At 37.1% G+C, this 12,709-nt stretch overlaps 1 protein-coding gene across 2 annotated transcripts; it reads right to left on the bottom strand.

Annotated features, from left to right (window-relative positions):
• Positions 1-1,640: 1,640 nt before the first annotated feature.
• On the bottom strand, positions 1,641-11,405 carry mindy4 (MINDY lysine 48 deubiquitinase 4). 2 transcript variants are annotated; one of them, XM_059342086.1, is made up of 18 exons: positions 11,021-11,393; positions 8,712-8,831; positions 8,413-8,630; positions 8,063-8,324; positions 7,733-7,977; positions 7,558-7,616; positions 7,345-7,454; positions 7,136-7,252; positions 6,945-7,036; positions 6,641-6,742; positions 6,360-6,423; positions 5,518-5,583; positions 5,357-5,424; positions 5,161-5,224; positions 4,874-5,035; positions 3,214-3,394; positions 2,973-3,051; positions 1,641-2,776 (listed from the first exon to the last, which is right to left on the bottom strand). In XM_059342086.1, exons 1-18 carry the CDS (start codon positions 11,078-11,080, stop codon positions 2,728-2,730), a joined length of 2,118 nt encoding a protein of 705 aa, XP_059198069.1. In that variant the 5' UTR covers positions 11,081-11,393; the 3' UTR covers positions 1,641-2,727. The 2 variants fall into 2 exon arrangements, with proteins under 2 accessions (XP_059198069.1, XP_059198070.1); XM_059342087.1 differs by lacking the exons at positions 1,641-2,776; positions 2,973-3,051 and having other exon boundaries at positions 3,251-3,390; positions 11,021-11,405.
• Between the last annotated feature and the right edge of the window lie 1,304 nt (positions 11,406-12,709).

Below are 12,709 nucleotides of genomic sequence, written 5' to 3'. Positions count from 1 at the left end.
AGCCACCTTATTTATAGTGATCGCAGTAGCCTTGATGGCTGTAAAATTGTTGTAGAAGGCTCATTGATTCGCTCCATGTCTCATGATTAATTCATGGCTCTTCCTGTGTCTTTTGTCGGATGCATAAATCCCTACATGAGTCACCAATAATATACATTGAGATAATACAGCCTTCATTAGGAATTTGACAGCTGAAAGATGAATTGTCATCGTCACTTGGAGCCCCTCTCCAGCATTTCCATTGCACCAAAATGGAATTGTCATGGATGTGATTTACTCTGACGGGTTTAATAAAGAAAGCGGCTTCTATTGTTTAATTTTGTGTCCTTGCCAAGATGTTTTTGATACATCTTGACCCCCATATTGCACTTCCCAAGATATTGTGGAAGTGGACTCTGCTCCAGGTTGCACAAGACTGTTTAATGGAAGTGAGTTGCAGCAGCCCTGTCTGTGAGCCAGCTGCAGTGTCTTTGATCCCATGTGCTGGAGGTGTTGGCACGGGTCTCCCTGCCACCCCCTCTGCATGCCCCACACTGTGTGTGCTCTGACGCCTGTCGTGGCAAAAAGACTAAAAACACAGATTCACTGCAAGGCATCTTTCAGCTGAATCTGTATTTTCACCCTGACATGTGACATAGTTAATTCACAATTAGCTTCGAGTTTGTTTTCTTTATTTAGAAAAATGTGTAAGAATTACATAAATTAGTTAAAAATAAATGTTTCAAATGCAAAAAGGTTTTTATTTTTTTTAAATGAAAGCCAATAGTACATCTGATCCACCAAGCTGTGATGTTTCCAGTCATTTATATATTGGTTTATTGTAATCATCAGTCAAAAATTAATGCTTGAAAATGAATGCCTCATTTACATTTGACAGACAATTAAAAATCTATCAGAAAAAAAGATTTGCTGAAGTACACAAGTTGCAATGTTAACACCATCCGAAGCATCAAGCAATCTCTAATTCCACAAGATTGCCACCTCCTAAATCACACTCTGCTTTATTGTCTATTTTACTCTAAATAGGACCATTATTTACAAGACTCAAAACATGCTGTATTGAAGACTTGACACTAGTGATTGAGACCATGAACTCAAAATAAACTTTACTGAGGCAATAAATCATTAAATGAATGCCTCATTTACATTTCAGTTCAAAATCTATCAAAAAAAGATTTGCTGAAGATACATTACACAAGTTGTAATGTTAACGCTCTGCTAAATATATCAAGTAATCTCTAATATCAGTAAAGTGAAATACTGTGGAAGTCCTTAACAGCCATAATTCAAACATTTTATTTCCTTGTTTTTCTATTTAACTTTGTTTTCTCAAGATTAGAGTCATTAGTCATTAATGCCATGTTGACGATGACGTGACCTCTCATGTAGTGGGTAACTTTATATATTCAAAATTATTTTTGAGAGAATAAAATAAAAGCTTATATACCTTATTATCTTTGGGAAAACATTTATCTCAAGATGATATATATAACTTGTGATATTGAGAAAACAAATGCGCAAAATTAGAGAAACATGTTTGAATCAATGACCTTTCCACAACCCGCCCACCCCTTTGTACATCTACAAGTTGCATTTATTCATTTATTTTTCTTTCAAATAAAATAAATACAATTTCAGTTTTGGGAAACTGAAAATGACAATGCAGAAACACAAACAATTTTTATGTAAAAAGCTTTGGCAGCGTGTGCTGTGTTGTAAAAGACTATGTTCTTTTCCCAGGATAACTGAAGTTTCGCAACAGTAGTCTGTCTTATATTCAGTTGGCAGTTTAAAGCAGCTTCATAGGAAAAGGTACATAAAATGAGCACAAAACAACCATCACTGTGTAGAGACAGTTGAGGTATTGAATTATTTTATTTTATGTTCCACATGAGAAGTCCGTCAAAAGTGAAAATTAATCAAGGCAATTATAAGCAATGAAGTACAATATTTACTCTCTCTGACAAACACACCAGTCTGAATATATTTAACCTCCTGACAACACATCAGAATTATAATTGAAGCAATGAAAACAAATACAGTACAACCTGACAGATAATCTCATTTGAAGCATGCACATTATAAAAGGCAATATGATTTAAGGCCATTCAAAACCAAACTGTAAAACAAGATTATACAGTAAGTGACAAACAAAAATCAGTTAAGACATGATATGAATTTGTAATTTTTCAACCATTATGTAGATTAAAATAAAGCATATTTTATTTTTCAATAAGTAGTGAAATCATATTAATCTAGTGCAAAATATGGACACAATATGTTATTTCTTTCTGTGAAAAATACACGTCAAGAGTAAAAGGCCACTGCGGTCAATACTGCAACTTGCTACAATTAGCATTTCATCAGCAACAAATCTCTGAATTTCCCTTCAAACTTCTGCATTTTGAGAAGAAGTTCCTTATGTTTATTACTTAACACTGGCACAGTTTATGTCTGATGATATTCTATATCCCAGTTTGGGCCCAACCTTTTTAGCTACACATATATTATATCATATATAACATCTAGGCCACATGTCATGGAAACAAATGGCAGAACAACATTGTGTCACTATGACAAGAAAATACTGCTAAAATATATGGGTGAATAATATGAAGAAAACTTCATAAAACGTGTTAAAGCATCTTTATTCTAAATGCGTTTTAAATAATAAATGTTTTAATGTCAGTTAATGGTCTATAACGAAAATAGCATCCAACCATGTGATCACAGAATTGGCTCGGTGTCATTCCAGTTGACAGATGCATCTTTCCACCTGAAACAAAACAAACAGTTTAAGGTTCTTAGAGCTGACCCAGGTACAAACGGCATACTGCAATAGTGCATCATGTACACAAGTTGTATCTGGAGTTTGAAAGGAATCTGAACACCAGCACATGATTTGGTTGTTTTCAGGACCTGCAGACGTTCCTGTGCATGTGTGTGTATTTGAAAAGCTGAAAGATCCTTACCTTGTTCGGATACAGTGATCCAGAGGGGGAATGAGATCAGTGTCGTCATCTTGACAGCTCAGGGACGATTTTCCAGGAGCTATACATACAGATGCTTAATTAACATTTCAGTAAAGACACACAAACAGTGCAACAGCAAAATAACTTAACAACACTCAAGGATTATGATCACATCATAATCACAGAAAACATCTGTTTGTCACTGGGGTGAGGGGGTGATGAAACAAGGGATGTTACATACAGACAGTGAGGCGGATCTCCTCCTGTTGATTGGCCAGTCCGTCATAATAGTACAGGTCAAACTCCAGGTCTGCATCCTGATTGGTCAACAGCACCCTCTGCAGGCCAAACAGCACGCTGAAGTGACTTTCACTGCAGACCACCCAGATTGGGTAACGGGGAGTCTTCAGGTAAGCTCCTACCTTAGATGGAAGAAAGTACAAAACAACAGAGCAAAGTCATCTCACACAACCAAAGCAGATAAATGGAATCCAGTCATCATCAGTTTTATTATTTATAACATATCAAAGTGTTGAAAATGCCTTGCACACAATCTTGAGCTGTCACAAACTAGAAATATAGTTTTCCAGAGTGAAAAATTAACAGGATCTTAATAGGAATAATGCATTTTTTACATGCATTGGTCTATCATTAAAGCTTATAAATGGTTCATAGCTCTACTTCAGGTTCTTGTAGATACCACCCAGTACCAGTTTTCTCTGAGTTCGTGCGAGTTGAACCGTTTGTTTTTCATTGAACCTTTAAGCTTTTACTCAATTCCAACTGGATGAAACCTTAAACACTAATATAAGAAAAAAAGGCAAATCTGCTTTTAATGACTTGATGCTGGGAACAAGAGTCTTACATTAGACAGGTCTCATCTAAACATATCCACATTTCCACAATGAGCTCATTGATCTACTAATAAATATTTCACTGCCCCTGTTCGATTTGATTTGTTACTGTGCTGCAGTTTGATAACAACAGCGGTTGGGACTTCTTATTTCCTCCGGTTATCATTTTCGGGTGTGTGAAGTACTTTGAATAAACATTTTCAGGCAGTGTATGTGCTAGTAGCATTCATAAATCCCATAATTTTCAGGGGAGCATTCTTTTGTATCATTATAGACACATTTGTGCCATCAGCAGAACAGATGGGTCTACAAGAATGCAAGGGTTTTTTTTTCAATTGAATCTGGTTAGTATTTGGTCTGTCCATGGTGAGGTGACCAGAGAGTTGGCCGCCAACAGTTGAAATTCTGTTGTCAAGGTCATTTTGAGCAAACCACCAAGTGGTGCGGTGAATAAACTACGCTAAAGGGTAGTTGTGTCAGAAGTTCTGGTTTATTCTCTGTATGGGCTCCGCATGGCTGTAATCTACCAGTAAACACAATAGAGGAAGTAGAGGTTGCAAACCAGAAAAAAAAACTCTTCAGGAATTTAGTTTACTCGGGAAAAATTTTAACTTTTTTTCATGTCAGCTACGACCCCTATTTAAAAAAAGTTGGAACACTGTAAAAAACACAATAAAAATCCTGAAAAATCCTTGTATGCAGCACAAAGACAAGCTATGTAATGCTTTTATAAATTAATTCTGAATTCAGTTTTTATTAAGGTTTTACAGTGTCCCATACAGTGTTTTGGAATCAGGGATAGAGAATTTGCCAAGTTTCATGCAACACACAACAAGACGCTGACAGCAGAAACAGCTGATCAGGCATGTGAGTTAAATGTTCGCTACGTCAGAACCTATTCGGCAAATCAATATCCCACATAGCGCATCAACTCTTTTTCAACAAAGGCAAAAACTGTGTCAAGTTACAAAGTCGTTTACATGCAGCTTTTCTGACACTTAAAATACTTTCTAAAATAATTGGTTGGAAACAGCTAATGTCACTCACCTTACAGATGTTATAGTGTTCAAACAAGGACAGCAGGCCAACGTCACAGTGGCCTTTGACTCCTTTGAGAAGAGTCATGTTGCCATTGCCTGAGTCTAACTCCATGTCATCGTCAAAGACATTAGAAACTGCTCTGCCGCACAGCAGCAGGTTGACCAGCTCCTGGTGGACAATAATACATAAAGGGCAATCTTAGTAATGAGAATATATTTTGAGTATACATCAGTTACAAACATAGCAAGTGTTCTAAATCAATTCAGTCATCATTTTCTAGTTTCATGTCAAACCTGAGTGCAGTAGCCGTGGGCTCCTATGAGTGTGGTGGTGGGCACGTCCATATCGTCTCTCACTCTAACGAACGATAAAGAGAAAGAATAGGCATGATGTTTCATCATATGGCTAGTAGTGATTTTTACACAGCATGTATAAAAATTATACATCTTGTTCAGTGATAGAGCTAAATTTTTAAAAAGTATAACATACTTTTCAATGGATCGAGAGAGAACAGCAGATATGGTGAGCAGTATACATCCTAACCCTCCAATCTCAAACTGTGGAAAAAAAACATTAAAGCAAAAGTTGGCAATCATTTGTACATGTGACAGGCAAAATTAATCTGAGGATATCAATATTGAGTTTCTTGCCTGATCAATATGCTGCTCCAGAAGCAACTGCAGGTCCTTGATGTTATCCACGGTAAAACATGTTATCTAAAACAGAAGTGGTTATAATACTTCAACAACGTACAAACAACTTTTTTTTAAATCAACAAGCTACAATTTGTTTACTACACTATTATCCACTATTAATCAGTTCATTCCAAATACAAACAACAACACAACAATACATACAAACATTTTCAAATCTAAATATAGCCATAAATCTCCTACAATAATTTTAAACAGACAACATGTTTCCATTACATGTTGTGGCTCTGGGTAACTTGATTCTTTTTTCTATTTCGTTTCCCACGTCAGATAGTACCCGCGTCATAGCACTGCCACTTAAAACTGCCATGAAATCATCTTTAACGCAACACTCACTAAACCGACAAACAAGCAGAGGAACATCTGCACTTTGTCAATTGTATGACGTAATGTTGCCGTAGATTTGTCGGCTGCCCTTTTTAAAAAAGCTTGGGCAAGTGAGTAAAAATTTGCAGTTGCTTTTGACACTAAATTAGCTATTTAAAATTACAGGTTTGTGCAGGACCTCCCATCTCGGAATTAGTGGAGGTTCCCTCTGACCAATCAGTGGTCATGCAGTGTTTTAACTTGACCTTTGAGTATCGGCTCGGTCAGGTACTTTTGCTAATGGAAAACCAAAGAAAGGAATGTTTGATGCAGTCAGCAAATACTGATTATGATTTCATTAGGAAACTACTTGTCTACATGCTGCTAAAACCAATTGAATTATATTTGGTCAACTTGAGTGTAACTTTATGACCCAGATGTGAGGTGGTGTGTATGCAGTGGCATCTTTATACCTTCTCAAGCACTCCTTCAGATTTGTATTGTCCAGTTGGGGTGAAATGATTTCTCCCTGAATTTCTGTTTTAAAAAATAGAGGTGAAATTGTAACATATAATCAATAATTGTTTAAATCAATGCTGCACCTGAAATAAAGGATTCATCGGGCATTTCAGGGATCAACAGGTATTAGTATTTCTCAGCCAGGTATTCACATGTATTCATTAGTCAAATACTAATGAGTTTGTGTGTATTGGTCTGGATGTGGAGGATTACACGAATAAAAGTATTATCTTACATTGCAATTGTGGCTTGTTTTTCCTCGCCGGCCCTCCACAGTATTTCAGCCAGCGCCAAAACAAGACACTTTCTTCTGGTAGTGTTGGAGGGTCTTAACCTCCTGAGAACAACGTGGCATTTGAGTGAAAAGCGGGATGTAAGACAATACAGTTAATACCAAATGTAGAAGTCTGTTTTTAACAGTGGCTGCAAAGCATGCCTTAATCTGATTTAATGGCTGTAAAAAGCATCCAAGTGATTGCAAAAGGGCACAATAGGGCTCAGAATTATGAATTAAAGTTCTGAATTAAAGGATAACGTACTGAAGGCCTGTATTACTGCTTTCGATGTTTTCAAACAGCAGTTTCTTTAGAACAAAGGCTTGGACGGATGCCAGAACTCCACAAGGACCACCCTAGAAAATAAAAAAAAAAACAGATACCAAAAATATATGAATCATATGAAAACTCCTTTTCTGGATTACTGAATTTTAGTAGGGTGGGACAGCGGAGACCTTTTTCTGCACAATTCCGTATCTCAGGTCATGTGTTTCTGAGAACGTGAAGCTCTGATTCCTCCACTCAATACTGAAACAATTTAGGCTGGATCCAAGAAGAACAGCTTTCAAATCCTGGAGAAAAGGAAAAACAGAAAAATAGAAAATCAAAAGGCATCAGTAACTATTGCCAGCATTTGAAAGAGACACTGGTGTTAATCACTGACTATGGCCGTGTGAATGTCTATTGCGCAGTCTGCATTGCTGTGCTCTTGAACGTTTCTCTGAAAGCACACCCTGGAGAGCTCCCGCACATCTTCATCATCATCAATGTCATCTGTAAATTAATAACACATGCCATTAGCTTTGGCTGATACGAGGTGACAAATAAAAAAAAGGCAAAGCCCACAGATGTGACCATTCTTTTATATAATTCTTACCTAAAACCATCTCAGACACATTCAAATCAGCCACATTTGGCATGGTCAAAGACTTTACTCTGAGAAACAGAAAAAATGTACATAAATGTATGAACAAAATCTGGTAGGAAAATAATTTAAAGAGTATAAAACTGAAGTTGTGACCGACACACTACCACTATTTAAAGCTATTTACTTGGTAATCTTTAGTCTGTCTTGTCGCAGTTTTTCAAAGCTGTTCTCCCTCTCTGGTGCACACCCAAACTCCCACTGCACTCCTTCACAGTCAGCTGAGCTGATTTCACTTAGGCCGCTTTCTGAGCTTTTTTGATTTACGCCAGTCACTAAAAGTCCATCCCAGGATGGCCTGTTTGTTTCTTCTTTTCTGAGAAGCTGCTGGGGCACTTCTGCTCTTCGATTCTGCCTTTTTTTGTTGGATTCCTAAATGGAAAAACATCAGTGAGGGAACACGGTATGAGTAATACAATGAATATGGTTTTTAAGAACTGCATAAGTACTCCAGTACCTGAGGTGTGCTAGCTATTGGTCCAGCCATCATGCCACGTCTAATTCGATTAGTTCTGCTCCTTTGGGTGCTCTCAGTGATCTTTCTTTCTGGTTCTCTTCTGATGAAGCTCTCGTTGTTTTGGAGGGAAGTTATCAGTGGCTGGCCTCTTTGGTCTTCTGAGTCGTAACCCCAAATACCTGACTGATTTTGACAGGACAGTCTCTCTGTCTCAGGCAAAGATGATGTAGGCTTAGAAGCACTGGTTTCTTCTATATCGGACCTGTGAGAGAGATGAATCCAATTATTTTCAAAAGAAATAAAAAAAAAAATATGAAAACAGCAAAGTGAGTCAAAAACTTGTGAAATACCTTAATTTGACATGTTTGCGAATAACAGAAGCCGTTGTGCTTTTCTCTGTCTTTGTGTCATTCCTCTCTGTTACTGCAGGACAACTGCCAATCAAGCTGATCACTTGAGCAGACTGCAGAGGATCACTTTCACTGCTGGAGAGCTTGTCATTTTTAAGGCTCTCAATATGGTGATTTACAATAATCTCCAGTAGTGTCTTCAGGGGGGAGGTCTGAGCCTACAATTACAGAAAAAGTCAGCAACAGACTTTCTTTGTTATCCACTTGCACATAAGCCAACCTCCAGCTGCAACACTTACTTTGTTCTTTCTATATAGATCCTCCATGTTGAGAATCTGCCTTAAGTGTGATCTGTTGTTGATGCTGGCCTCTGTGCGTGGATGCTCCTCATCCATGCAGGCAATTGTCCTCTTGAGTCCCTGCGCATTATCACATTGTATTCTGTGTTTAACATGGTCAGTGTGCAAACTAAACAATGGATTTGACAGGGGGTCTTTTTTTATGAGGGGACTTGTGTGTACCTCAAAAAGAGGACTGACTGTGACTCTTGTTGCAAAGAAACATTCATAGCTGTGGCAGGGTTAGGGTTAAGACATGGTGGTTACCATATTAAACATGCACACAAGTTTATAGTGCATTCTATAATCAGCACATATAACTCACATGTCAAATAGGAAAACTGCCTGTAAACACACAAATGTTTGAGCATTAAATCAAAAACTGATTTGCCAAGCTGTCTGAAAGCAACAAGTCCTCTATAACAATGTTTAAAGTTACCTATCAAACAGATGAGCATAATAATTTAAAGAATAGTATGCTGCTATCTTTATTTAAGTGAAATGGTGTTAGATCATCAGCATGCATGGATCATACATCAATAATAACCTGATTTGGTGCATGAACTATGAGTATAATGATAGACAATAAGTGCAAAGCAAACAAAGCACACTATCAATATTTAAGAGACATTCCAAGATTTTACAAATCATCACAAAGCACCCTGGACATGGACATGTGATCAGTATAATCTGAAACTGGTTTCAGAGTTTAATCTCTGATGTTTGTGGCACAGAATCTGAAGTGGCACATATTTCAGTGTAACACCTGAATGAGCTAAACTACCTTTGCTAGACACGTGCTAATGCTGGCCAGCTCTTGTCACGGTTTTTCCGGTGTTACGGATTAAAGAGCGACCATGTTATCCGGCTACTTTCAGCTGAATGAGTCTGTGGTTGCCGTATTTATGACAGGTGTTGGGACAGGATTTACCACTCGTACGTTTATAAGAAACTAAATAGCTAATCCACGTGATCACTCATCAGAATCTCAAAAATATGTTTGACTCGGTAACGTAAAAAACAAAGCAAGAGGGAAATTTCAGCCGCTGCAGGAACTACGACAAACACAGTCACCATATAACTGGCTCACTGGTCAGTCCGTTACTAGTCCATAGACACATATCGTCACACTGTCAAAATAATCGCCTAAGTCATTTTTTTGTCAAAATTGGGTTTTTTTTGTTTTGTTTTTTGCCTAAATCATCTCCTCATGATGCCGGCCATCTATGGTAAAATCGCCCACATCACCAGTTGATCAGATCATGTGATTTTATCCCTTTAAGATAATGGCCTATGTCAAGTATGTAAGTAAGTCAAAATAAAATGTGACTTAGGCAATTTTTTGAACATGCCTTTGTGACTTAAGCAAGATATGGTAACACATGAGCGTGTCATAAACATGACATGGGATGTGTCATGAACATTAATGACACTTTGAAGTAACATTAATGCTCATGATACTTGTCATGTCGTGTTTCTGACAGGCTTGTGTGACTCTTATGTAGACACCGTCAAAATAAAGTGTTACCATATCTTGCTTAAGTCACAAAGGCATGTTCAAAAAATTGCCTTAGTCATTTAATCTTCTTAACCCTATAAAGCCTGAACCATGAAATAATTGCCAGAAAATTCAATTTTTGTAAAAACTGAGTGCTTATTAACCTGCTGACGAATTTTAATAAATAAATAAATTGCATATATGAATTCTAATTAGTATCATATTTTATACATCAGGTCTTTTTGTGCATTTTGTTGCTCACAAAGTTTGTTTTTCTCAAACTAACAAAAACATATAAACCCTAACATTTTTAACCTATTAAGACTTTGACTTTTCCTTTTTCCTCAATCATGCAAAATACATATTTTTTCCATATAACACAACATCATACATCTGCAGATATGAAGTTTTTTAATGCAGCAATGACTGATCCATTCGTGGAACCTGCATATCATTTTTGCTACATCTGGTATTTTTGTGCAATTTGTTGCTCAGTTTGTTTATCTTCAACACATGTATACATCAGGTTTTTGATGATGTAGAGGTCTCAAAAATAACTGTATCTAATATGATACACTTGGCTTTATAGGGTTAAATTACATACTTTACACACAGTGTTATTACTATGCCAATAGCCATCCTTACATCCTTTTTGAGTGAAATTATCAATTAATGTCATCTGTTACACTTCTGGTGAAGCTTTGTGTTTCCTGCAAAACTTGAAAAAATGAGTTAGCCACCTAGCCACCTAGCATTAGCTACACTAACTTACCTTTCGACTCAGATATTCCCGTACAACGGACGACGACACGTCTTCAACTGAAACGACCATAGTGCTAGGAACGTTTCCGTCTCCCTTCACATATATAATACGTACAAAAAGTTCCCTTCATTAGCCTTAAGCCATAAAAGGGCTAAATGGTGTGCTGGACATTTCAGAGACCGACCAGATGTGTTGCTTCTCGGCAATGTCTGTTACCATGGCGATCATAGCTGCTGCAGTCTCCCGCTCTGTGCAGTAAGTGAATAGTTACACAAATACGGCGCCGTTTCTTTTTAACCAACCAGCCCAAGTTTATCAGACTGCGTCCGTACTCACAAACCATGCACTACATACGTGTACTGGTTCAACATGGCTCAATTTAGGTGAATAAACACACGTATGTATGTATCTCTTTGTATGGGCCGAGCAATTCTTCTTCTTTGGGTTATTACCGGCAGCTTGCATCACTAATGTTGCTCTACTGCCATCTACTGGAGTTATTTAGGCAAGGCCAGGTAAATTCATACAAAAGGTAATTCATAGAAATACATGAAAAATACAACAGGCATTAAAATAGTCATTAAAAGAATTAGAAGCCACATTAAAAGCAGAATCCGTATTATATTACATCAGTAAGAGTGTTATTAGATGGTAAAAACAATTGAAATCAGTAGGCTACTTTAAAGGATTAAACAAGATATATTTTGTAAATATGAGAAACTTATGTTTTCAGACCTAAACTTTTGTTTTAGAGTCCTAAACAAGTCATACTCTTCACAAAATGACATTATAACGACAGAGGAGGTTGAATAGTATAATGAATTTACAAAAAAATGTGAATGCTTTCAGAAGAAGTTGATTTATTGCTGGTATTCTCCTGTAGTTTATTCAGGAGATGACTTCATTCATGCCACACTTTTTGAATAACATACTTTTTGATCTTTGGGCTTCTTTTGGGTAAGGTATCAGGTATTTACAAGTCAAAAGTTTATTTTACTTTTTTTTATAATTTAAGATCAGATATAACCTTTCCTAAGTTTCTTTCTTGTGAAGAACATAATTTTTGTCTTTTCCACTGAAAATCCCTATTTTGTGCTCCACATTTCAATTTGGAGAATCTCATCTTATATTTTCCTCATTATATATTCCATATGTCTCAGCTTTCCACAGAGCCCCGTCATCTGCCAAAAGCGATCTTCCCATGTCCATTGGCATTTTTACATATTCATCACATAAGATAAAGTGGTACTTACACTCCACTGAGATGTTTAATTTTCTGCAACATGTTTGCTTGACAGTTCTTGACAGTTCTGGCACTTCTTTCTGGATGGATATTCTGCTCAGAAAGCTCATATCCCAGTTGAAAACTATCCTTCCAAATCCAATTACATGTAATTTAATCATCAGCTCCTCTCCATAACATGTCAAAAAACACTGCCACCACTCTCTCTTTTTTTTTACTTTAACTTTTCTTATCTCATCCTCCAGACACCACACTGGTTCTATAATGTGTCCTTCCTCCCCAAAATCCACTTTGGTGTGTAGCCAACCTACCTCTTTTCTCCAAGAAATACATTAGCCTCTTATTGACCATCTGTCCCATCAATCTACAGATTTGTCAAGGCAATAGGCCTGTAGTTTGTTGGCTGACTGGCATCCATCCCAGGTTTTCTTATTGGAGGAATTATTTCTTCCTCC

The sequence above is a fragment of the Centropristis striata genome, chromosome 9 (genome assembly GCF_030273125.1).
Source record: "Centropristis striata isolate RG_2023a ecotype Rhode Island chromosome 9, C.striata_1.0, whole genome shotgun sequence".
Taxonomy (NCBI): Eukaryota; Metazoa; Chordata; class Actinopteri; order Perciformes; family Serranidae; genus Centropristis; species Centropristis striata.
The sequence above is the reverse complement of the archived record's forward strand: the minus strand, read 5'-3'. Positions and strand labels throughout refer to the sequence as shown.